The 26,867-nt window shown below is 36.6% G+C and overlaps 1 protein-coding gene across 1 annotated transcript; it reads left to right on the top strand.

Annotated features, from left to right (window-relative positions):
- The first annotated feature begins 19,519 nt into the window (after positions 1-19,519).
- Positions 19,520-22,409, top strand: LOC136209696 (F-box protein At2g02240-like). The gene is made up of 3 exons (XM_066001259.1): positions 19,520-19,811; positions 20,344-20,465; positions 21,591-22,409. The coding sequence occupies exons 1-3, from the start codon at positions 19,536-19,538 to the stop codon at positions 22,219-22,221; spliced, it is 1,029 nt and encodes a 342-aa protein (XP_065857331.1). The 5' UTR covers positions 19,520-19,535; the 3' UTR covers positions 22,222-22,409.
- Positions 22,410-26,867: the final 4,458 nt, after the last annotated feature.

The raw sequence follows: 26,867 nt of genomic DNA, 5'->3' as shown, positions 1-26,867 counted from the left end.
GAGTAGTTTGTAGTTGCGTCCCACACCAACTCAAAGTATTCACCGCTTAAATAACATACGAAATCAAGTCGTCTAATACTTGTAATTATAAATCTTGTGGATTCGATACCCGGTCTTAACCGGATTATTACTTGATACGATGGGGTACACTTGCCCCTAAGTAGTCGTTGCGTCTAGTAGAGTTAGAGCATTAGAAAGATCACATTCATATTAGTAGCACATTCACCGCAATACATATTCAATCGTCGTAAGAAACTCTACCACTAGGCGTCACGTATCACCGTCTCATACCATGGAGGATTGTAACTTTTTAAATTCCGTAGACTCTATTGATCTTTTTGTTGAGGATTTTTGTGATAGGTGTTCCGTGGAAACCTTTTCGGATACAGATGGTAATGAGCATTTGGATGAGGAGCCATTAAACAAGCCGTTTGAATACTCCTCCGAGATAGAACAATGTCTGTTGGCAAGGAGCCGGTTCGAGGGTTTGGACCGGGATAGCAAAGTAAAACCAAAGTCATCTCTCAAAGAACCTCCGACTTTGGAACTTAAACCCTTGCCTCCTAATTTGAAATATGTGTTTTTTCAACCTCCTAATTTCTTACCTGTTGTTATTTCTTACCTGTTGTTATATCTTTCCTTTTGGATGGACCATTCACGACATTAAAGAGATTAGCCCCACCATTTGCACACACCGCATCTTTATGGAGGACGAAGTCAAACCCTCCGTGCAGCCGCAACGACGACTTAACCCCAACATGAAAGAGGTAGTGAAGGCCGAGGTAATCAAACTCCTCGACGCAGGTATAATCTTTCCTATCTCCGGTAGTCCATGGGTTAGTCCGGTCCAATGCGTTCCCAAAAAGGGGGGCACTACGGTAATGGAAAATGATCAAGGGGAATTAATTACCACACGAAAAATAACGGGGTGGCGAGTATGCATTGATTATAGGAAACTTAATGAAGCCACCCGAAAAGATCATTTTCCCTTGCCATTCATTGACCAAATGTTGGAAAGAATGGCGGGACATAAATTCTTTTGTACCCTCGATGGCCTATCCGGCTATATGCAAATCCCCGTTGATCCTTCGGATCAAGAAAAGACGACATTTACTTGTCCATATGGGACATTTGCATATAGGTGGATGCCGTTTGGGCTTTGTAACGCCCCCGCCACCTTTCAACGGTGCATGACGGCTATATTCTCCGAGATGATTGAGGATTTCCTGAAAGTCTTCATGGACGATTTTTCTGTTTTTGGGTCGTCCTTTGAAATTTGTTTAAGCAATCTTGATAAAGTCCTTCAACGTTGCGAGGACACTAACCTAGCTCTTAGTTGGGAAACGTGTCAGTTTATGGTTCAAGATTGTATCGTTTTAGGACACAAGGTGTCCGGGGAGGGGATCGCGGTCGATCCGGCCAAGATCGAGGTGATTGAGAAATTGCCTCCTCCAATCAATGTTAAAGGGATCCGGAGTTTCTTAGGTCATGCAGGGTTCTATAGGCGATTCATTAAAGATTTCTCCAAAATAGCAACCCCCTTGACCCAACTCCTCTTAAAGGATGCGGAATTTAGTTTTTCCTCCGAATGTTTGCTGGCATTTAACACGCTAAAGGAAAAACTAATTAATGCACCCATCATGGTGAAACCCGATTGGAGTCTCCCCTTTGAACTTATGTATGATGCGAATGATTTGGCTGTAGGTGCTTGTTTGGGCCAACGGGTGGATAAAATTTTCTGCCCCATTTTTTATGCGAGCAAAACGCTCAATGAAGCCCAACAAAACTATTCCATTATGGAAAAAGAGATGCTTGCTGTAGTTTTTGCTTTCGATAAATTCAGATCATATCTTGTGTTATCCAAAATTATCGTATACACTGACCACGCAGCTCTCAAGTACCTAATGACTAAGCAGGATGCCAAACCACGGTTGATACGGTGGATTCTACTCCTACAAGAATTCGACATCGAAATCAGAGATAAAAAAGGAGTGGAGAATGTCGTGGCCGACCATCTTTCCCGGTTACAAAGCGAGCAAGCCATATCTCCGGAAGTTGTGGAGATCAAGGAGACCTTTCCCGATGAAACCCTCTATGCGGTCACATGGGAACACCGTCTCCTCCAACTCAATGCCCTTGATGAACTTCATCTCGGTTCGTACGAAAATGCCAAACTTTACAAGGAACGTACGAAGAAATGGCACGACAAGCACGTGCAAATCAGGGTGTTCAACAAGGGGGACCAAGTTCTCCTATATAATTCTCACCTCCGTCTGTTCCCAGGAAAATTAAAAAGTCGGTGGTCGGGACCGTACACCGTTATCAACGCCCACTCATCCGGAGCGATCGACATCCAAGGTTCCGACAACACAACCCACCGGGTGAACGGCCACCATTTGAAAATAATTGCGGAGGCACTCTTCCACAACACGGCGAAGCCACATTCCTCCAAACACCGTAAGCATGCACACATCACGAGAAAGTTGAGCTACTCCGACTCTAAACGTAGCCCCGGTTTGCGTTCTTCAAACCCTCTGTTTATATGTATCATAGCCGTTGTCTTTTTATGTCCATTTCTATTTTTATTTTTCTTCCCTTCCAGCTCGTTTCGTTTCTTGTAAATCAAAAACCACAAAAAAACAAATCCCTCGCTAATCCAAAGTGCTTACGCGGGGCGTACACACCATTACGCCCCGCGTATCCGAGTCTCTGACCGTGTTGTAACTACTCACGCGGAGCGTACGCACCAGTGTGCCTCGCGTAGCCAAGTTTCTGATCTTTTTAGTGTGTTCAAATGAATGGCTACGCGGGGCGCCGTACCTTTTACGCCCCGTGTCTTTGGTCCAGCCCATTCACAACCAAAAATAACGGCCACGCGGGGCGTACACACTACCACGCCCCGCGTAACCTTCGACCGTTAGGTCTTTTCCCGAATAAATGCCACGTGTAAGGACACGCGGGGCGTCCCCTAGGGCACGCCCCGCATATCCTGAGGGAGTTGCGAATTGCAACCCCCCATGACAGATTTTCTCCTTCCACCTCTCCTATCACTCTTTCCTCTTCCCCAAATATCTTTCCCACTTCTCCACTCCACCTCTTTTAACATCAAATCACCCTTCATCTTTTCAAATTCAAACTTCTTTAAATTCTCTTCATTATTTTTCCTTTAACCACCCTCTTAATTACTTATTAAAAAAAAATACAAACATTAAATAGCAATTAAAATCCATAAAAATTCCAAAAACTCTTTGAAAAAACCGGAAAAAAATGCTTCCACCTCCTTCTTCCACGCGGGGCGTACCCACAGGCACGCCCCGCGTCCTCGCCATTCTCCCACATATTTTTGGCCAGGAGGTGCGGTACGCGTGGCGTGCGTCCCTGCACGCCCCATGTGTCGTGCCATTTTCCGCGTCAAATAAGATCAGGAGGTGGGATACGCGTGGCGTGGCCCCTTCACGCCCCGCGTACCCCTCTGGGAATCCGAATTTCACTTGGATTCCCATTCCTCCCCTATTTATACCCATTCCTTTTTCATAACTCCTTCCCTCACACTCACTCTATCTCCCCATATCCCTCCTACATTCTTCCTCACTCCTCCAAAACCATGACTCGAAGCAAGAGAGCCGCTAGTGACCGTCCCCCGCGGTTCACTCGTGCCCGCTCTTCTCGTTTCCAATAACACCAATCACCACCACCACCCGAACGAGAAGAAACACCACCCCTCACCAACCAATACAACGCCCCATTTCACCTCCACACGGAAGCGGAGGTGGTCCAATACCTCATCGTCTCCACTTCCACCGTCATGGCCCTCCCATATATTGATCGTAGTATTCTCGACCACTACGACCTCGGTAATGCGTTCGAAGATCGTCTCCGAGCCCTTGGTTGGCACGACCATTTTCATGCCCGCCATCTTGTGTACCCATCACTAGTTCAGGAATTCTTCTCCACCCTTGACAATGTTCGTGAACTTTGCTCGCGAAGAACTCATCGATGGTGTTAATTAATCATATGGAAAATTCCAAAATATAACCCATGTAGTTTCACCAATTTGTAGATGAGTGCCTATTGACCGAGGTTCTCACCGTTAGCAAAATCAAGGATTTTTAAGTTAACACTATCAATTTGACCGTTGATGATACCACAATTAAAAATTCCAAGATTATAATTTTTAGAGTTTTCTCTCTCTAAACATTCACGTTGTCTCTCCTAACCACACAATACCTAAATGAGTTAAAAAAAAAAGTTAAGTTGCTTAGAATATCATGAACAGTCAAATTCACAATTGTAGATATATGGAGTTTTAACAAATTCATGAATTATATTAGGATATAAACTTTCTATCTCATATATGATTTATTCGAAAAATTTCATTTTAAATTCAATTCATTATATTTCAGTATAATTATGAAATTATATTCGAGATATGATTTATTAAAATAAAAATATATTTCCTAATTTATTACAAATTTATATTCGAGATATAATTTATTATATTCTAAGTATGATTTTAAAATTGTCAAGTTTATTAAAATTGTCAAGTTTCAAACATAATTCGTTAGATAAATTCATTTTTTTAATTGACATAGTTAGCTTAGAGTTCTAATTTTGAAGTTATATTTGGAAACCTTTAAAAATGATTTTTGATTATAAATTGTGTTTAGAATATAATTTATTTACAAAATTAATTTATAATAAATGGATTAATATTCAAAATATAAATCAAGTTATTGATCGAAAGACAAATAAAAAAAACCTTTTGAATAATGACATTACATTTTCATTGTAAAATTTAATATCACATGTTAGCTAAACCCAATCACGAAAGTTAGATATGACTCTTTGTTTACTGAAGATGTGAAAAACCCGACGGACCGACTTCAGACTCCTAATAATCCAAAACACGAGCTCTCAATATCTATCCATTTTTTTAATTAGTATTTTCGTATTTTAAATTATTTCCCTTATATAAATAAATAGTTTTCATTATCATTATTATTTTTTATCTAAGTAGTTGGTTATCATTTAATTAGTTTCATCTATATTTTCATCACCATTTTAGTTATTATTATTATTATTGTTGTTGTTGCTGCTGCTGCTATTATTATTAGTAGGATTAGAAATTTTCATTTTTTTCATAAATTAAGTACGCATAATATTATTTCGAAGTAATATCTAAGAACCTCTCGCTTTTGACGAAGTTACGAAAAAACATTCCCTTTTTTGCCGTCATCTTTCTTTCTGCTGCCCCATTTTGCCATCTTTAATTGTAGCCACTTCCCTACACAAATCCACAAGCCTATTTCTTCCATTGCTAGCCATAGAAGCCGTTTATTGAGCATGGCACGCGGGTTACGCTGGAGGAGGAGAATGACAACGGTTTGGTTATACAATCGGATGAAATCCTCGAGCAATAAAGACCCCCGTCCTGGAGCCTTATTGGTTCTTTCTTTACAAATAGAAGTGTGAAGGTTCCGTTCATAGGGCAATCAAATTCTGAAACTTTATTCATTTTAACATTATAACCACTCAATTTCAATTCAGAATGGTATTATCACTGGATTTTACATTTCGTAACACCGGCCGGTAGCCACTCAACTTTAACTAACTCCCCAAAACGGTCGTTAACAACCTCAAATGAAAATATTAAAAAATTAAAGTTGTTCAGAATGACATTTACTATGAAACAATATTTTTTATTTTCCAAAATCACATTTTTGGAGCTCTCTCTCTAAAAATTCACTATCTGTTAAACATCTCACATTGTTAAATGAGGAAGCTGTATGACTCCTTAAATATGCGAGGCAATCATCATCATTTGAGGTACCTTTTACGATGAGTTAGACATTTGTTTACACTCTCTCCTAACCAAACAACACATAAATGATCTCAAAACGAAACATTTCAAGAATTAAAGTTCCTTAGAACATCAATTTTTTTTGGGAAAAGTATAAAAATAAATGTTGAGTTACACGTGTTTTCGATTGCAGCATTGCGGTTTAAAAATCTACAAAATGGTACATTGAGGTTCATTCCGTCAGCAAACACATACCAAATTGACTAACGGTGTTAAAAGTCAAAGGAAAAAAAGTTAATTTGGTCCTTATATTTTTTATTTTATAAATTAACACCCCTTATTTTCTAATTATCACAAACAAACCCTAAAATTAAAAATAAAAATCAAATACACCCTCTTCTCCATCTCTCTAATTTCTTATTTTTCTTCTTCTTTCTCTCTCTAAAAATACAAAATCAACTTTGAATATTAGCTGCCTAGACCTAAGTAAATTAACAACCCTTATTATCTAATTATCACAGTACTAATTCCTCAACTGCTCTTTCAAATGGCAGACGACACTGGTGAAAAATGTTTTCTGGACTGGCTTCAAATTCAAGAAGCAATCTAGATGAGCTACTCCAAGCTCTAGACCAAGCTGAGAAACCTGATGATTTACTAAACCAGCTCATAGAAAAAACCATCTCACATTTTCAAGATTACATGGAAAAGCGAATTGAACATGCCCGGAATCATGTCTGTGACTATCTCTCACCGGCCAGGAATTCTTCGCTGGAGAATTCCTTGTTGTGGATAGGAGGTTGCAGGCCTTCTAATTTGGGTGATCTTTCAGCAACACAATGGTTAGGATAAACGAATTGCATCAGAAAACTATCAGAAATGAAGAGAAATTAACGTCGAAATTACAGAGAGATGAAGAAGAAGAAAACCAAACTTGATTTTGTATTTTTAGAGAGAGAAGAGAGAGAAAGGAGAAAAAAAAAGAAATTAGAGAGAGATGAAAAAGAAGGTGTATTTGATTTTTATTTTTAATTTTGGGGTTTGTTTGTGATAATTAGATAATAAAAAGGTTAATTTATAAAATAAATAAATATAAAGACCAATTTAACTCATTTTCTTTTGACTTTTAAATCCGTTGGTCAATTTGGTATGTGTTTGTTAACAGAATAAACCCGAAGGTACCATTTTTTAAATTTTTAAACCACAAGACTGCAATCGAAAACAGAAGGAGAGAGAATTCATACTTTTCCCTTCATTAATTAAGATAGAAATTTATACTATATAGTAGAAGCAGAAAAAATTTACTAGAAGTGTTTTAGAGGTTTTTTGACTTAGTTGGCACCGCAGGAGTAAAGATAATAAATGAGTTAATGTGTTTTAATTATCTCTATACCATGAGTACTATAATAACACGTTATTTATTCTCAATTACAACTGTTGGGGGTTAATTTAATTTTTGTATTTTTAACATAGGTTATAATTCATTCTATAGTTTTTTTATTTAATTAAATTCATCTTTCAACAAAATAAAAATGTGATAAAAAATAAGTAATAATATCAAAAAAATTATTATAACAAAAAAACAGAAAAAAGAAAAAGAAATAGTAAAAAATCAGGGGAGAGTTTGAAACATTTTTTCTGCAACCCGTCCAACAACTTCGACGATAAAAATGGAACCCGAAGTAGTGAAATTTCATATGGACAGAATTTTTCTCTGAAAGTTCGGGATGTTAGCTTTCCGGAATGTAAAACACGGAGCAAAACGGAGCTGTATTGAAGCCTATAGAAATTTCCAAAGTTCACTGGTGGTGAAAACACGGGTTGAAATATTCAGCAGCCTACAAAAACGTTTCTCGTGGCCTGAACTCCATCTTTTTCATGGAAAGTTAATGGACATGATGGAGGAGGAGAGTTTTAAGGATCATTTACATGCAGGGGCGGAGCCAGGGGGTAGGGGAGAGTCTCCCGACCCTTCGGAAACTGCCATCAGGGGTGTTTTCCATCCTTAGTATGGAGGTTGACTGTCATGGCCGGAGCCCCTCCGGCCATGGCAGACATTGAAGAAGAGGGGCTGCGGCCCCTCTTCTTCATTCTGTTCTAATTTTTTTTTTTGTTACACTTAAGTCCAAAACGACGTCGTTTTGGATTTTAATGAAACGACGTCGTTTCAGTTAAGTCCAAAACGACGTCGTTTTGGACTTAAGTTTAACAAAAATAATATTAACAGAGAACAGCAGTAGCCATGCGAATTAATTGATTTCCTTCTTCAACAGCCCAGGCGAATCTCCCTTCTACTCCCTTTTCCTTTCTTTCTTTTATCTTCTTCTCCTCCTTTTCCTTTCTTTTCTCTTTTTCTTTGATGTAGCAATAAAATAAACAAAGATCAACAGAAATTACGGTATTGTATTTTATTTATTCTAGGTGTAGTTTTATAATTTCTAAATTAGGGTTTATTGTTAGGAGATTATTATTAATATATGGTTTACTTAAATATTATTTAGTAATTACAATTAATTTAGGGTTTAATTTAGGAAATCTAATTTAGGGATTTGTATGTTGGGGATTAATTTCGTTTATTACGTTGAGAAATGAATTTTTTTTATCGGTGTCGAAAATGAAGCAATTGTATAAAATTTTCAAAAAATGACAACTCGAACGAGTAAATTGCTACCTGTTAGACATTAATTTTCTTAATGTCAAATACTTTTTACTCTCGTTTTATGATATAATTTGTCTATTATATTGCTCATTTTATTTTTATGAATATGTTGTAGCATTTAATTTTTTTTTGTCTACGGTCCATCCCCAACCAATAGGTCCTGGCTCCGCCCCTATTTACATGGAATTAGTTACTCAGAAGCTATAAATAGAGCTTGATTCATTCATTCCAAACCCAATCAACTCAAATCAAAACCCAATCAACTCAAATCAAACACCCAACAAATCAATTTTTTTATCAAATCAATCTTACTTCGGATCATTCCAACATAGATTATCAATCTTTAGGCTCTCAAATTCGTCATATTAGCTTAAATTTAGTAAATCCTAACCTAACTTCACAAATCAAATTCTCAGATTCTTCAATATGGCTTCCAAATTTAGAAACTTCAGATTCTAAATTCTCTTAGTTTAATCAGCCAAATCCCGATTCGATTCTTGCTTTCTCTTAGTTTAATCGCTACTAACATTGCCCATAAATCAATTTAAGCTCTCTTAGTCTAGATCAAAATTCACCATTATTGTCTTTCTCAAAGGTTCAAGCAGTTTTTCCTAAAAACCCAGATCTTTAAAACCTCATTTTCAAATCATTCTAAGTTTACACATTCGTTCTAAATCATGTTTAGAAATTTTTTTATTGATCCCAATCAATTAAAAAGACCCAGAAACAAGCTTTTGAATTTTTAATTCTTGAAAATTCATCAAACAACTTTTCTGGAGAGCCGTTTTCTAAAATTTATTCTGAGCTCGTTACTTTACCATTTTGTCCCGAACGAATTTTAATCTCTTTAGTTACCTCTAATCTCAAAATCCCAATTTTTATTCGTGAAAATCGACCCTCTATAGCCTTAAAAATCGTTCTCGAAATAGGCTCCTCAAAACAGGATCAAGCTTTTGGTTTCTAACCATCAAACAACTAATCTGTTATAGATATTTTCAAAAATTTATTCGGACTCCGTTAGTGGATATTTTTCTGAAATTCCAGTTCCAAACCATTCCCTTTCACAGGAACTTTAAATATTAGTCTTCATTTAGCTCAAATCTGACCTCTATAGCCTTCGAAATCGAGCCGAAAGACCCACAAAATCATCATTTCTGTCCCATAATTGTTGTTGACTTAAATAGAAAATTGCTGTTCAAATCCCTGAACACTCTGAATCGCTCAAAATTCATCCAGAATTATCCGGACAATGCAACATGACCCAAGACGAGTTTTCGACCTTCCAAGCCTCACCCGTGGCTACTCTAATGACGTCAACAAGTTTGTTTATTTTTGTTTTAACGCCATACATATTGTTTTTTCATGATTTGTTTACATTTCCAGCTTTAGAGTATTATTTCCCAGTTATAATCTTCATGTCTTACTTCTCATATTTTGGAATCCAAAAACATTGAAAAATTATGAAATCAATAAAAATATAAAAGAAAAATTAAAAATTTATATCTTTGTGTTGATTTTATTCCCTTTATTTTCGGTACCATATTTTAAAGAATTGTTTTCCGAGCGACATCGGGAATCCAAGAGAGCTGTTTTTATTTTCAGCCCTTACAGCTCTCTCGCTCAATCGTTTCATTAGAAATCAAGTCATTAGGCGGATTTATTTATTGCATTTATTTTATTCAGTTACCACTTTAACCTTTTGACTTCTTTAGCACGCACGCACGCATTACTTTTACCATTTTAATCCACATGCACGCGTATCAAGGTTGGAAATTGTGATATTTCGAAGATATCGCCAACACTAACCCTGATAACAACCCAAATTATTCTTGAATAAGGAATAAGGGAAAATTAATAGAAATAATGGCAAACCATTATTCATTCTAAAAGAGATATTTATGCATGATTAATGTGGAATTAATGATAATTAATGTAGGGGCGAATATGCAAATAATGAGGAAAAGGAAGGAGTCTCTAGCATTATGCCACGCCACGTGGACCATGGCGAGATACGCCATAACGAGATACGCCCGATGAGAGCGAGTATGGGAGACCCGCCATAGCTCTCAAGGAGAGCGTACATACGCCTTGACGGATCAAAGAATACGAAAAGGCACCTTTATTACCATCCATGAATGGGAATAAATACAATTAAATGGCAATTAATAGCCATTAAAGGGGAATAAAGACTTGACTGTTCGAATACCTCAACTCTGAGGGTTTTAATGATAAATGCTGGGATTAATGGAGAATTGATAGCAATTAAAGATGAGTAATGGCACAACTCTTCACCTGCTTCCCCATTAATGTTGAAGGTTACAGAAACATATATAAATACCCCAGCTTCCTAGGATCAAAGGTACACTTACTGATTCTCTACTTTTGTGCTTACAGTTTATTCTCAGAAATATTACTGACTTTGGCATCGGAGTGTCCCCGGCCGATCCCAACGGCGCCTCACAGGGAAGTGCTCCGATCAAGGATTTTTCCACAAGTTATCAAACCCATTAATTAAAGTAATAAGAGGAAGCAAGAGTTATAGGAAAATGAAAAAACACAAAGTGAAGAAAATTCAATAGTTATAGACAATATATATATATATATATATATATATATATATATATATATATATATATATATATATATATAAAGGAGATCAGATGTGACACATTTCTTATTGTGTGACAAGAACTAATTTTATAATTAACCAGGAAGAGGTGACAAATTTGTATATAAAAGGAAAGAGAAAATTGTTTTTTTTTTTTTTTAAATGCGTTTTTCCGACTTTTCCAATCTCGTTTTTCAAAAACTTTTATACCGTTAGACTCATCTTAATTAGACGGCCTAATTTAGACGAGTCTAATAGTATAAAATTTTTCAAAAAACGAGGTTAAAAATATCGGGAAAATGTATTTTAAAGAAAATAATTAAAACAATTTTCTGTTGGAACAATATAAGTATTATGTTGGAATAAATGGTACACTGATTTGGAACAATTTTGTACACTGTCGGAACAATGTAAATAGGACAAAAAATGTGCCCAGAAAATTATCAAAAATTTCAAAACATGTAAAACATCATTTTAAGAAACTTTAATTCTTGGCTCAAAGCGAGATTCCTTACAGTTTTGACCCAACAAATTGTTGAGGCATGTAAAATGGATAAAATTAAGGAACAAGTTTTATTGGGACTAAACCGTAAAAAATCCTGCTTCAACCTAAGAATTAAAGTTTCTTAGAATAATGTTTAAAGCTTCCAACTTGCCACAATATAAAAGAAAAGATTCAATATAAGCGGGACATTACATATCCCGAACCCAAAGGAGGGGAGCATGTAACCGTTGGAAGAAACGCCAAAGCGTACTACAGGTTGGCCACCACACTGAAGCTTGCTGGGAGCTGGAAAACTAGATAGCTTTGTCCAGAATAACAAATAACAAGATGACAAGCATAAGACAGATCCCAAAAATAAATTCAAAAGTGTCATTAATGTCATAGCAGATGGACCAGTGTATCAGCCACCCGTGGAAAAAGCAAAAATATCCGCTCTGGATAAAACATCCCTCCATTGCTCCTTTTGCAGAAACAGGTCCAGTAATCTCTCCACATGCAGAAGCATTGGTAGTAACAATGGTGATTCAAGGATGGGAGATAAAATAAAGGGAGTAAAGACACGGGCAGTTCTCGCAATGTCATCACCAAAGGTGCATTCGCCAAACTAAAGGTTGATCCGATCCAAATAGAAACAACCATTGTTGACATCATTGGAGTGATGGGTCACACTATCCAGACCAAGGGCCAGAGGTTGCTGCCCTAGTTTCCATCCGTCGTTTGACAATGTACATTCCCACCAGCAAAGGAGGAGTAATGATTAGCGGGAACCAAAAGGTGGCTAAAGAGACTTATACTCGGCGTCACTATCAATCCGCCCACAATCCAAAGAGGACGAAGGTGAGAAATATTAACTTGTCACTACAGCTTTGGGCGACACAGAAACGCTCCTTATTGCTGATGGAAAGCGGGTGCGGATCGCCAAAGTATTAAAACTTGAGATCAAAGAGGATGTTAAAAAAGTTCTCATTGAGTCTGAAAGCGTATTTACATAGGAGAATGAGATCCCCACAAGAGTAAGCCCAGATGTGATTACTCATAAGTTAAACATCATTGAGGATGCGATTCTAGTTGCTCAGAAAAGACGGAACCATGGGCCTAAAAATCAGTATTTTTACATATTCTTATATGTGCATTAAACTGTTATAGTATCCTATATTTTATAATTTATTCTTTCTCGCCATACTTCTTATATTCATTTGCCTAGCTTTTAGTGCTGATATACGCCCAGTGGCTGGCGAATGAAAAGTTCCACAGGTGGATCAATTACCTCAAAGATAGGACAATTGATCCCATCACGGGCAGATCCCCTTTCCACAAAGATAAGAAGCATAGACCCTCAGGAGCTTTCAAATGAGCTCAACTCTCTCCTCAAAGACAGGAAAAGGATTGACCACCCATCAAAAGCGGGTTAAAATCGTCTCAAACATGAGATCATTACACCCTCAACTTTCTCCTCAAAGATAGGAGAACACTCTCATGGGCGGATCCATCTTTAGATGATCACCATTCGAGAAAGAGTTAAAACATTCCTTGGACGCAAGGACTTTACACTCTCTCACTCCCTTCCCAAAGAAGGGTTCACAAGTCCTACGGGCGGATCGCTTCACCTCAAAGATAGGTAGCAAGTTGATCCCCTAGGCAGCTTTACTTCCTCTAGAAAGAATAGAACAGCTTCAAACCTTCACAAAGGTTCACACAACGGAGTATGGCTGGCCACCTACTCCATATTAAATCCTACAAACTTATATATTTACTTACGCAAACGTAAAAGTAAATGGCGACCATAAGGATTAAAACAATTGTACTTAAGTTTTGCAAACAATCGGACAATAATCTCAGCGACGGATCGATCTACCTCAAAGATAGGAAACAATTGATTGCCGTCAGAGACAGAGTTAAAACATTTCTCAGACGTGAGAACTTTACACTCTCAAATACTCTTCCCAAAGAAGAGTCTCAAGACCTGGCGACGGATCGATTCACCTCAAAGATAGGAAGCAAATCGATCGCCTAAGGCAGCTTAACTTCCTCACCAGGAATAAAAGCTTCTAAACCTTCACAAAGGTTCACACATTGGGGTACGGCTGGCCACCTACCCTAACCAATCGGAGAAATCCTAAACCAGATTCTAAAAAGTTACTTGCTAAAAGATATAATGCATTAGTAAAAATAGTTCTGGAAAGAAAAGGGTTCATCCAAATAATGAAGCCTCGTCTTCATCCAAATAATGAAGCCTCGTCTTCATCCAAGTAATGAAGCCTCGTCTTCATCTCCAAATAATGAAGCATCGTCTTCATCCAAGTAATGAAGCCTCGTCTTCATCTCCAAATAATGAAGCCTCATCTTCATCCAATTAATGAAGCCTCGTCTTCATCCAATTCATGAAGCCTCGTCTTCATCCAATCAATGAAGCCTCGTCTTCATCCAATTAATGAAGCCTCGTCTTCATCCAATTCATGAAGCCTCGTCTTCATCCAATCAATGAAGCCTCGTCTTCATCCAATTAATAAAGTCTCGTCTTTATCCAAACAATGAAGTCTCGTTTTCATCAAAGTAATGAATCCGCATCTTCATCATAGAAATAACAAAGTCTCGCCTCCACAAAATGCACAAAAGTCCCTAAATGGCTGATCATTCTTACTGATCCCTAAGTGCTGGTCATTCTCCTCAATATGGCAGAACTGAATAAAAGAAGTCCCTAAGGCGAATCATAATCCTATGTCGTAGGAACAAATGGTCCCATAAAGGACGGGTTATTCCCTTTCTAAAGGAAATATAACTCTCAAGAAGCCCCTAGAGGCTAACAATGGATACGGTTGGCCACCTATCCAAGAAGAAGCAAAATCCCCTAAAAGCGTATCATATCCATATGTGATCCCCCATCTAGGGCGGGTCCACTTTCCTCCAAGATAGAAAAATAAAACACCATTTAGACAGCCCTAAAGAGCTTTTTATACCTTTAGGGGGGGCTTCTGGTAACAACCCAAATTATTCTTGAATAAGGAATAAGGGAAAATTAATAGAAATAATGGCAAACCATTATTCATTCTAAAAGAGATATTTATGCATGATTAATGTGGAATTAATGATAATTAATGTAGGGGCGAATATGAAAATAATGAGGAAAAGGAAGGAGTCTCTAGCATTATGCCACGCCACGTGGACCATGGCGAGATACGCCATAACAAGATACGCCCGATGAGAGCGAGTAGCGGAGACCCGCCATAGCTCTCAAGGAGAGCGTACATACGCCTTGACGGATCAAAGAATACGAAAAGGCGCCTTTATTACCATCCATGAATGGGAATAAATACAATTAAATGGCAATTAATAGCCATTAAAGGGGAATAAAGACTTGACTGTTCGAATACCTCAACTCTGAGGGTTTTAATGATAAATGCTGGGATTAATGGAGAATTGATAGCAATTAAAGATGAGTAATGACACAACTCTTCACCTGCTTCCCCATTAATGCTGAAGGTTACAGAAACCTATATAAATACCCCAGCTTCCTAGGATCAAAGGTACACTTACTGATTCTCTACTTTTGTGCTTACAGTTTATTCTCAGAAATATTACTGACTTTGGCATCGGAGTGTCCCCGGTTGATCCCAACGGCGCCTCACAGGGAAGTGCTCCGATCAAGGATTTTTCCAGAAGTTATCAAACCCATTAATTAAAGTAATAAGAGGAAGCAAGAGTTATAGGAAAATGAAAAAACACAAAGTGAAGAAAATTCAATAGTTACAGACAATATATATATATATATATATATATATATATATAAAGGAGATCAGATGTGACACATTTCTTATGGTGTGACAAGCCTTATTGTGTGACAAGGACCAATTTTATAATTAACCAGGAAGAGGTGACAAATTTGTATATAAAGGAAAGAGAAAATTGTTTTATTTCTTTTTTTTAAATGCGTTTTTCCGACTTTTCCAACCTCGTTTTTCAAAAACTTTTATACCGTTAGACTCATCTTAATTAGACGGTCTAATTTAGACGAGTCTAATAGTATAAAATTTTTCAAAAAACGAGGTTAGAAATATCGGAAAAATGTATTTTAAAGAAAAGAATTAAAACAATTTTCTGTTGGAACAATATAAGTATTATGTTGGAACAAATGGTACACTGATTTGGAACAATTTTGTACACTGTCGGAACAATGTAAATAGGACAAAAAATGTGCCCAGAAAATTATCAAAAATTTCAAAACGTGTAAAACATCATTTTAAGAAACTTTAATTCTTGGCTCAAAGCGAGATTCCTTACAGTTTTGACCTAACAAATTGTTGAGGCATGTAAAATGGATAAAATTAAGGAACCAGTTTTATTGGGACTAAACCGTAAAAAATCCTGCTTCAACCCAAGAATTAAAGTTTCTTAGAATAATGTTTTACTTTTTCTGAAATTTTTGAGAATTTTTTGGGCACTTTTTTTCTCGCCAAAAAACGCCCACCCGGATTCCGTTCACCGATTTTTTTTACTTGAGCTTCATGTATCTTAAAATGACCGCCTAATTTAGACGAGTCTAATAGTATAAAAATTTCGAAAAACGAGGTTAGAAATGTCGGCAAAATGTATTTTAAAGAAAATAAATAAAACAATTTTCTCTATCATCTCTTTCCTTTTATTTACAAATTTGTCACCTTGTCCTTTTTAATTATCATCTTACGTAGTTTTTTAATGTCACACAATAAGCTCATTGCCACACCTAGACCCATTGTCACACTGGATCTCATCTATATATATATATATATGAAGCATGATAAAAAAATCAAAGACCTCATCAATCTTTAATTTTGATTATGTATTAGTTTTATTTATTTATTTATTTATTTGGTAGAAAAGGAAAAGAAAAAACAAACAACAACAAACTACCCGGGAATTAGCCTAGGGAAGCTAACCCCAATCCTATCTTCTAAAAGAAGATGAGAGATGAAACTAGGGGAAACAGAAAGGGTAGTAACACCTAACGTCCCTTCATGGCCCGCCGCCGCCAAGCGATCTGCAACTCGATTCTGCTCTCTAAAAATGTGACTGGAACTCTAAGAACTCAAAGGAGGAGCAAAGCCTTTTAATAGCTTTGATGAGGTTGCGACTGTTAAGACCCATAGAATGATTCTGAGAAATCATTCTGATGGCTTCCATATTATTAGACTCCACAGAGAGCCTCTTAACACCCAGCCTTTTAGCAAGATTGATTCCAGTGAGAATAGCCCAGAGCTCCGCAGAGAAAGAAGAACCCAACCCTAAATTCTGGGAGAACCCCAAAAGTCAGGCGCCCCCTGCATCTCTAAGCACACCTCCAGCCGCAATCTTACCATTACTGAGGCAGGAACCATCAGTATTCAGCTTCACAACCCCCTCTCTTGGCCTGCTCCATCCCACGAGATGGACATCACAATACTGAGAGGATCTGGCAAGGGACTCTCCTTTGAAACTATCGATAATAGAGAAAAGTTTTTTCGAGAAGAAATCAGCTAAGTTTGTCATAAATACAGTTTTATCTCCAAAAATCTCCTCGTTTCTCCATTTCCAAACTTGGTGACAGATAATAGCAAAGAAAATGTCACCATACTCCATGTAAGGAAGTAACTTGCCACTAATACCATCAGAGAACCAGTCGACCTCAGAATGGGCCATGAAGGAAGAGAAAATATGGTGTTTGAGAATTTTCCTCCAAATCTCTTTACTATTAGAGCAATCTCTAAGAGCATGGCACAAATTCTCAACATGGCCTCTGCATCTACTGCAAGCTCCAGATTCAGCCAAGTGCCTTCTGTGCCTATCCGAATTAGTAAGAAGCCTGTCCTTAACGCCCAGCCACAGGAAACTCCTAATACGGTAAGGAACTTTGAGGGCCCAAATCGACTTCCAAACATCCGAGGGAGGATCAGATCTATTGAGAGAGAAAGCTTCAAAGGCCGATTTGCAAGAATAAACTCCATTGTTAGTTAGCGCCCAGCAATGCCTATCCAAGTCTTCCTCTTGATTACTCACCTTCACTCCCCGCATTCTAAGGAGAGTCTCAAGGCTAAAGAAAGTATCAAACTTCGACCAGATCCAGTCTCCTTCCGAGTCCACCACATCGGCAATCCTCTAGTTGCGGATATCACTAGGCGGGGGGGAGGAACACACCTCAATTAACGGTTTATCCCCAATCCAGTTATCAAACCAGAAACTAATGGACTTACCATTCCCCACCTCTAGGCCAACTCCCGAGCAGAACTCATCAAACACAGCGCTAAGTCCTTTCTAGAGGAAGGAACAATTAGCAACTCTCTCTTTCGGGCCCCCGAAGATTTTGTCTTTTCGATATTTTTAATTCAAATAATATAATCTTATAATTTTATTCTTACTTCATTAAGAGATTCAGATTTATTTAGGAGCGGATTGCTTTGATAAATTGTATTAATAATATTTTCTTCAAGAATTAAGAGAACTTAGACTTTGATATCTCCAATTGAAGAAATCCGGAGAAGAGGCATATGGATAACTAAAATCGGGAAAAGCAAATATGTCAAAAATTATAGGAAATTGTTATGTTTTTTGAAGGTAATTAATTGATTTTTTTTTCATATGTACTAGTTATTGTGCTCCCAATTGTGTTGTTCACACATCTTATTGCCTTATCCATGTTTTCTTTTTTTATTTGTCTTTTTTATTTCAAAATGACTAAATAAAGATTTTTTATATTTTAATTCTTTTTTAGTATAAGTTGCTAGGTGTAATCGTTTCGATTGTTAACTCTAACTAAAATTTAGATCTTTGGCTTTATGTGAACTCAATTGTTAGGTTTAATTAGAGTTGGTTTAATGAAGTCCACTAATTTTTTTTAATTTGGGGTTATCCAACTCAGCAAAATTGAATTTTTTTTTTATTTTTATGTATTTTTGTTGCAAATAGATATAAATTTCACACAATAGTTATTAATTGAAGTTGGAGACATGTTGAAGAAAATAATAAAAAGGTATTAACACATTATACTTACAATGAAATTTAGGGTAAATTACACTCATGGCCACTGAACTATACCCATTTTCACATTGTGGCCACTGAACTTCAATTCTTCCCGATATGGCCATTGAACTTTATATTTTGTTACAGTGGTGGCAATTGTGACCGTTGACAATCATTTATGACCTTCAACTCTCTCCCTCTCATTACTCCTTCTAAAATTTAAAATACCCATTTTACCCTTCTTTCTCCATCTTGTTTTTCTTTCACTCCCTTTAACTCTACTATCCTTAAAATGTGTTCGATAAATGTCATTACACCCATGGCCACTGAAGTTTATCTATTTTCACATTATGGCCACTGAACTTTATTTCTTCCCAGTATGGCCACTGAACTTTGCACTTTTTAACATCGATGGTAACTCAATTTTAACTAACTTCTTAAAATGACCGTTAACGACCGTTAACGGCCTCAAAATGAAAATATTCAAGAATTAAAGTTGTTTAGTACGACATTTACCATGAAACCACATTTTTCATTTTCAAAAATCACATTTTTTGGATCTTTCTCTCTCTAAAAATTCACTTTCTCTCTCCTAGTCAAACAACATCCAAATGACCTCAAAACGAAAATTTTCAAGAATTAAAGTTCCTTAAAATATCATTAACGCTTTGGATTTTTTATTTTTAGCCGTGAACGGTCGTTTGAGACGTTAAGTGGCCACCGGTGTTAAAAAGTTTAAAGTTTAGTGGTCATACCGGGAAGAAATGAAGTTGAGTGGTCATAATGTGAAAATGGGTAAAGTTCAGTGGCCATGGGTGTAATTTACCCTTTGGATGTCTGACCAAAGCTCCTCCTAATGCCAGCCTTTTAATTAAAAAAATCTCATTGGATTTTATATAATCTGAAATTAATTATTTAAAGTTAGTTATAAAATCAAATTAATTTAAAAAAAATATACTCCAGAGAAGAACAGAAAAAAAGAGGGCTGGAAAATATGACTGGAGTTGATTTTTGCCAGTTGCCGGAGGACTGCATAGCCACCGTCTTCTCGTTCACGAGTCCCAAGAACACTGGCCAATGCTCCATAATCTCTTCTGGTTTTAAGTCAGTTTCTGAATCTGATACAGTTTGGAGACGCTTTCTTCCTTCTGATTACCAGACTTTAATCTCTCAATCTTCTAATCCTTCTCTGTTGTCTTCTTGTGCTTCTGCCAAAGATCTCTATCTTAGCCTCAGTGATAATCCTATCATCATTGACAATGGAAAAAAGGTTAGAATCTCTGAATTTTGTCTTGGAAGTATGAAGTTAGGTCAATTTCATCTATCAGTATCTTGAATTTCAATTTTTGGTTTATTATGTTGAGTTGATGATGAAATTAAAAAGTGCAATTAATTCCTTTATGTAATTGTTAGATTGAATTATCCCCTTTTAATAGATAGTTTTTAGAAACCAATGGCGGCTATGCAGGGGCGGAGACAGCCCCTTCTGCCGCCGGAACCACCATGGCCACAAGTAGTTTCACCCCTTCATGTCTCCATAAAATTTAAGGTTGTGGTGATTAGAGCATGTTTTCAATAAATTTAGTTTTGGTGCTATATTAGCACCCAACATTGGTCCACGTTCTATTAAATCATCTCTAAATCCGAATTTCATTTTTTTTGGCTTATTAGACCATCTCTAAATCCGAATTTTTTCTACTAAACACCGATTTAACAATTTTTTTTTACACACCAACTTCTGTATTCGCACACTGCGGCTATGTAATATATTATTTTACTAATATGTAATTGTCTATTGACAGAGCTTTAGGCTGGATAAATTGAGTGGAAAGAAAAGTTTCATGCTTTCTGCAAGAGATCTCATGATTATTTGGGGTGATACTCTGAGATACTGGAGATGGAGTAATTCTAGAAACAATTCAAGGTTTGTGGATTTTCCCAATTTTTTTCCTTTACCTTCAAGGTTATTTTCATTATTTAGGTTGATAAATTCTGATTCAGCATATAAGAAATTGCAAATCAGGTTTGCAGAAGTTGCAGTCTTGATTTTTGGTTCTGTTTTTCTTAATTATCATGATTTTGATTCATATTTCGATTAATCATATATGAAAATGTGTACAAAATTGCAGAAGTTGTAACCTTGGACTCTTGATTTCGTTTCTGTTCCCATATTTTCATTATTATCATAATTTCCGTCAGCATATATGAAAATACACATTTACAGTTGCAGAAGTTGCAGCCTTGAACTATTGATTTTGTTTCCCATATTTTCATTATTACGATAATTCCGTCAGCATATATGAAAATACAGATTTACGGTAGTTGCAGTCATGATTTTGTTTATTTTTCCTTTATCTTTAATGACATTGTCTTCAATTCATTATAATGATTTCAATTTCTATTCTGATCTATGTTGCACGGAACCGGAAACTGAAACGGAAACTGATAAACGTAATTTCTGAAAAACATAGGAGACAGAAGTGTGGGGAAACGTGTAAATATTAAAAATATAGGGACATATTTATAAATAATAAAAATATAATAATACATTAGAAAAAACAAGATTGAAGAACAAGAGGAAGAAAGTCCGAGTTCAATCGAGATTCAAGAGACAAAAATTATAGGAGAAAGAAATATGGGTAAGTTCTTTAAATTGAAGTATACAAGGAAGAAGTTATCTCTCAAATAGGAAGTTTCAATTTTCCTAATCTTAAATTGAATAGGAATTGCAAAATAAAAAGTTTGGATTTCTAGAATTTTAATTGAAATAAGTAGGGAAAACCGTTTAAAAATTGAGAGACACGTTTTATATTTTGGGTAATTACGGAAACGTTTCGTATCAGTTTCACAGAGTTTGCCTTTCCCACATTTGTCAGAAACGGAGAAACGCATGTCATGAAGAGTTTCCGTGCTTTATAGATTCTGATTCATCATATATGAAAATGCAAACTGATTCACTGAAGTAGAATTTCTTGATTGTGTTTCGGTTTACTTACTATCATAATTCCCATCAGTATTCTGATTTAGCATTATACGAAGTTGCAAACAGATTCCCAGAGGTAGCTGAGCTGATCGCGGTGTGTTGGCTGGAAATCCGCGGCAAAATCAAAGCTACAATGCTATCACCAGAAACTCACTACACAGCGTACCTGGTATACAAAACAACAGTGACCACTTACGGATTCGACAATCCGGTAGAGGTGAATGTAGGAATTTCAGGAGCAGAAGAAGGAGATTCTTCGAAGAGAAGTATTTATCTGGATGCGGGAAGGGAAAGGCGTCAAAGGAACCCAATTATTGTGGGAAGGGTCTGTCTATTCAGGCACAGGCACGCTATGGCGATGCAGATTGCACCAAGAAGGAGAAGGGTCTGTCCATTCGGGCACAGGCACCCTATGGCGATGCAGCCGCTTGCACCAACAATAGAGAATGATAACGATAACGATGATGATGATGATAATCGTAACAATATGAATAACAATGACAATGGAGGTCATCGTAATAATTGTAATCGTCCACAGGAAAGACAAGACGGGTGGCTAGAGATTGAATTGGGGGATTATTTTAACAGAGAAGATGAAGTTGGGGATTTGGAAATTAGCATTTTGGAGGTTAACGGAGGTGATTGGAAAGGCGGACTTGTGATTCAGGGTATAGATATTAGGCCAAAGAGTGTATAAGAAGAGTAAAAGCCCGAAACTTTGATTCGTTTTGCTCGCTTTCTTATGTTATGTTCTATTGTTCTTTGCTGTCTTTATTATCAATCAAGCCTAATATAGAAGCTGCTGCTTCCGCCGGGGATAATTACAGAACCCGTTGATTAAAGTATCTCATGTCAGTGAATTCTGGATCAGTCAGTGTATGAGAAGTAAGGTTGAATAGCTCCTGTAGGAATGCTGAATAGTTAGAATATTAAGCTATTAATTATTAGTTTCTGAGTATTTTATTTTGTATGTTTTTGCTGTTTTTTTTTTAATTTTTTTTTTAAGAAGTAAGGTTGTTGTTTGAGAAGTTTAATTTTGATCACATTGTAAAAAACAGTTCAGTGTTGAAATTCTAGTTCAATTAGGGCTGTAAATGACCCGAGCCGAGCGGGTCGGTGGCCGGCTCGATAAAAGCACGGCTCGATTTGTAAACGAGTCATTCGTAAGCACGATTTACTAGCTCGGTTCGTAAACGAGCCGGTTGAGCAGGCCAAAGCTCGGCTCGAAAGCTCATGAACAGGCTCGATTAGAACATTTATGAACAAATTTTGAGTTTTGTAAAAAACTACACAAGCGGCTCGATAAAAGCTCGGGTCGATTTGTAAATGAGCCGTTCATAAGCACGATTTACTAGCTTGGTTCGTAAACGAGCCGAACTTGAGCTGGCCAAAGCTCGGCTCAAAAGCTCACGAGTAGGCTCGATTAGAACATTTATGAACTCATTTTAGTTTTGTAGAAAACTATATAGTTTTGTGTTAGTTCACAAATATCTAAACTTAATATTATTTTATTTGCTATTATGAGTTCGTTCACAAACATAATAAATAAGTAATAGACGAACTACTTATAAGCATCTTGTTTATTTCATAAATATAAATAACGATTTACTTACAAATAATTTAGGGTTAGGAAATTTTCTTAATGAACCAAATTGAAAAAGGATTTTAGGCTCGAAACAAGCTCGAAACTTGGCTCAAACTCGTTTATTTTCAAATAAGTTGAGCCGAGCTTGAACAAGCCAAAGCTCGGTTCGGGCTCGAGCTCATTAATTTTATAGTGAGCCGAGTCAGGTCAAAGCTCGGCTCGATTATAGCTTTAAGTTCAATTAATACCCTTCTGTAAGAAATTTCATGGCTAATTTGGGTTGGCCTATTTATTTTATGATGAGGGTAAAACTGAATTAAAGTTTTTTTTTTATCATGGAGTTAAAATTGGATTATTTTGTCCAATAATCTTATAGGGAATTTGACTCTTTATATTAATTTTTCAAAAAGCATAATTAAACCTAATACTTGTTGTTGTTCGAATTGGATGGAAAAGTTAAATAAGGGTGAAATCTATAACAAAATCAATGATCAAGAGCTTAATATGAAAAAATAATGGGATAAGGTATCAAAATACGCCTATTGTTTTTGGGAAGTATCAATTTAGGCTCTACGTACAAAATAGCACAGGTTTAACGTTTAAAAATTGTATCAATTTAGGCATCAGTAACGAATTTGACGCGTCATCCATATCACTCCGTACAATTGACAGAACCTAACCGAGTAATATCAAGGACGTGTCTCGTTCCGTTATCGAGGCCTAATTGGTACATTTTTTAAATGTTAAACCTATATATGTGTTATTTTGTACGTGGAGCCTAAATTGATACTTACCTAAAACCTATAGGCCTATTTTAATACCTTACCCCAAAAATAATTGATTAAGGGTTTGATCCTTAAAATAGTCAAAATTCGAGAGCTTAATTATATATATTTTTTTCCTTTTAATTTTTACCTATAGAAATGTAACGAAAATAATGTTAGATTATAGGAATTGTGAGATAGGATCGTAATAGAGTTTAAGGATAAGAATATGTTTATCCTTAAAACATTTTTGATGATGAACACAAACTTTAGGATAAAGTTTGATTATCACAAGCAGCGCCCGTCAAACCTATATCGAGATCTGGGTTTCAAATGATCACGAAGAAGCTGAAAGTGAGCATTTGAAAAAGGTTTTGTGTTAGAATATCAATAACTTGATTGTCAGTTGGAATAAAACCAATATTAAGAAAGCCATTTTGAACTTGTTCGCGGGTAAAGAGATAATAAAGTTTTATCTGTTTGGTAGGCATATGAAAAAAAAGCATTAAATCATATATATAACACCAACATTGTCATACAACAGTTGCACAATCTTGGAAAGAGGAAAACAAATCTCGGTGAGATAAGAGTGAAGCTACAGAAGTTCTGCAGTGGTATTAGCAACAACTTTATATTTACTTTCAGTAGAGGAGGTTGAAGAACACAACCGCTTGAGTGACTATCTGAGTGGCAGTGAGCAAAACGGATCGGTGTTGATGAGAAAAGAAAAGGCATACGTTCCTTGGATGTAGCGTAAAGCAATTTACATAACTTATTATTATCGTTTTGACCATTTCCAATGTTTCATCATTGCCAATTTTATAATGATCCCATATCCAATATGATATAATGTAGCATTTAATACCTTCATTCGCTTGTACGAGGTTCTTGATATCTATCCTAACTAGGGATCTTATGGAGCCAAGCCGACCTTTAGTCTGACCATGTTCGACTTGTTAGAAAATTGATGAGCTAGATCGAGCTCAACATTCTCTTTCTGAGTTGCTCGAGAGCTTGTTCATGAGTTTTCTTCGCGAGAAGCTCGTTAATTATTTTGTGAACTTTGCTCGCGAATAATTCATCAATGGTGTTAATTAATTATAGGGAAAATTCCAACATATGACCCATGTAGTTTCACCGATTCGTGGATGAGTGTCTATTGATCGAGGTTATCCCTCTTAGCAAAATCAATGATTTTTAAGTTGAGACTCTCAATTTGCCCGTTGATGATACAAAAGTTGAAAGTTCCAAGAATATAATTTTTAAAGCTTTCTTTCTTTAAACATTCACTTTGTCTCTCCTAACACAACACCTAAATGAGATAAAAAAAAAGTTGAAGAATAAAAGTTGTTTAGAATATCATGAGTTTTTGAAATTTTTTAGTTGGAGTTCATCAACGGCCAAATTCACCGTTATAGATACCCATTTTTGTCCGGGGGGATTTTTCAAGCTTTAATTATTATATATGGAGTTTTAACAAATTCATGAATTATATGAGGATATAAACTTTTTATCTCACATATGATTTATTCGAGAAATTACGTTTTTAAATCAATTTATTATATTTCACTATAATTATCAAATTATATTCGAGATATGATTTATTAAAATAAAAATATATTTCCTCATTTATTATAAGTTATATTCGAGATATAATTTATTATATTTTAAGTATGATTTTAAAATTGTTACGTTTCAAACATAATTCGTTAATTAGATCCATTTTTTAAATCGAAATAGTTAGATTAGAGTTCTAATTTCAACTCATTTGTTTTGAAGTTATATATGGACACCTTTATAACTCATTTCAACTCATTTGTTTTGATGGATAACGTTGTTATTGCCCAGGAGGTTGTCCATTCTATGAAGATTAAGAAAGGTAAGAAAGGGATCGTGGCTCTCAAGCTGGATATGGAGAAAGCCTATGATAGGTTGAACTGGAGCATTCTTCTAGATAGTTTAGCCAAAGCTGGTATCCCAGAGAACTGGAGGAATTTGATTGGAAAGTGTATCTCCTCTCCTGTTTTCCAGGTTATGATCAATGGGGATATGTCGGATGAGTTCTCTCCATCCAGGGGTATTCGTCAAGGGGATCCTATGAGCCCCTTCCTTTTTGTTATTGCCATGGAAAGATTGTCTCACCTGATCCAAGAGGCGGTGAGCAAAGGGACTCTCCACCCTGTTTCCATCAACAGACATTGCCCCCCTGTTACCCATTTACTCTTTGCTGATGATGTCATGCTTTTTGTGGAGGGTAATGAGGAACAAATTAAGGTTGTGATGGATATCCTCGACTGCTTTTGTGAGGCTTCTGGCCAGAAGATTAACATCCATAAATCCCGTATGCTTTGTTCCAAGAATATGGATAATAGCTTGTGTAGAAGACTGAGTGAGATGTCTAGCATTCCCCTGACTCAATCGTTTGGGGAATACCTTGGGGTCCCTCTTTATAGTGACAGGGTGTCCAAAGCCTCTTTTAAAGACATTTTGGACAAATCTAACGGTTTGTGTGCTAGCTGGAAAGCTAATTCTCTTTCTCTTGCAGGTCGTCTTACTTTAATCCAGTCTATCAACTGCGCTGCTCCAAATCACATCATGCAAGCCTGTAAGCTCCCTGAGCCGGTCCTCAACGACCTTGATAAAATTAATCGGCGTTTTCTGTGGGGAGAGTCTGGGGATGGGAGGAAGATTCACCTGGTCCCTTGGAAGGAAGCCTGCCAGCCTAAGAGCAGGGGGGGTCTTGGTATAAGGCAAGCTAAGGACAATAATAAAGTCTTGTTAATGAAGCTTCTCTGGAGAATGTGGCAATCCCCCTCCTCCCTTTGGGTTCGTCTTCTGTGCGGCAAGTATAGGAAAGATAGAATCTTTGGTGGCCCGAAGGAGAGGGTTGTCAGCTGTTACTTCCTTTGGAAAGGGCTTAGTGCTGTTTTTGCTGAGTTCTGTACGGGGATTGGCTTGGAGGTGGGTAATGGGAGATCCGTTAGTTTCTGGTAT

Source organism: Euphorbia lathyris, chromosome 10 (assembly GCF_963576675.1).
Source record: "Euphorbia lathyris chromosome 10, ddEupLath1.1, whole genome shotgun sequence".
In the NCBI taxonomy this organism is placed as follows: domain Eukaryota; kingdom Viridiplantae; phylum Streptophyta; class Magnoliopsida; order Malpighiales; family Euphorbiaceae; genus Euphorbia; species Euphorbia lathyris.
The sequence above is the reverse complement of the archived record's forward strand: the minus strand, read 5'-3'. Positions and strand labels throughout refer to the sequence as shown.

What these genes read in the sequence shown, in the direction of transcription:
- LOC136209696 (XM_066001259.1), top strand. Translation starts at nt 19,536, where the DNA reads ATGACTGGAGTTGATTTTTGCCAGTTGCCGGAGGACTGCATAGCCACC. An exon ending in TCATTGACAATGGAAAAAAG is followed by an intron (nt 19,812 to 20,343) that starts GTTAGAATCTCT and finishes GTCTATTGACAG; the next exon opens with AGCTTTAGGCTGGATAAATT. An exon ending in AATTCTAGAAACAATTCAAG is followed by an intron (nt 20,466 to 21,590) that starts GTTTGTGGATTT and finishes AGTTGCAAACAG; the next exon opens with ATTCCCAGAGGTAGCTGAGC.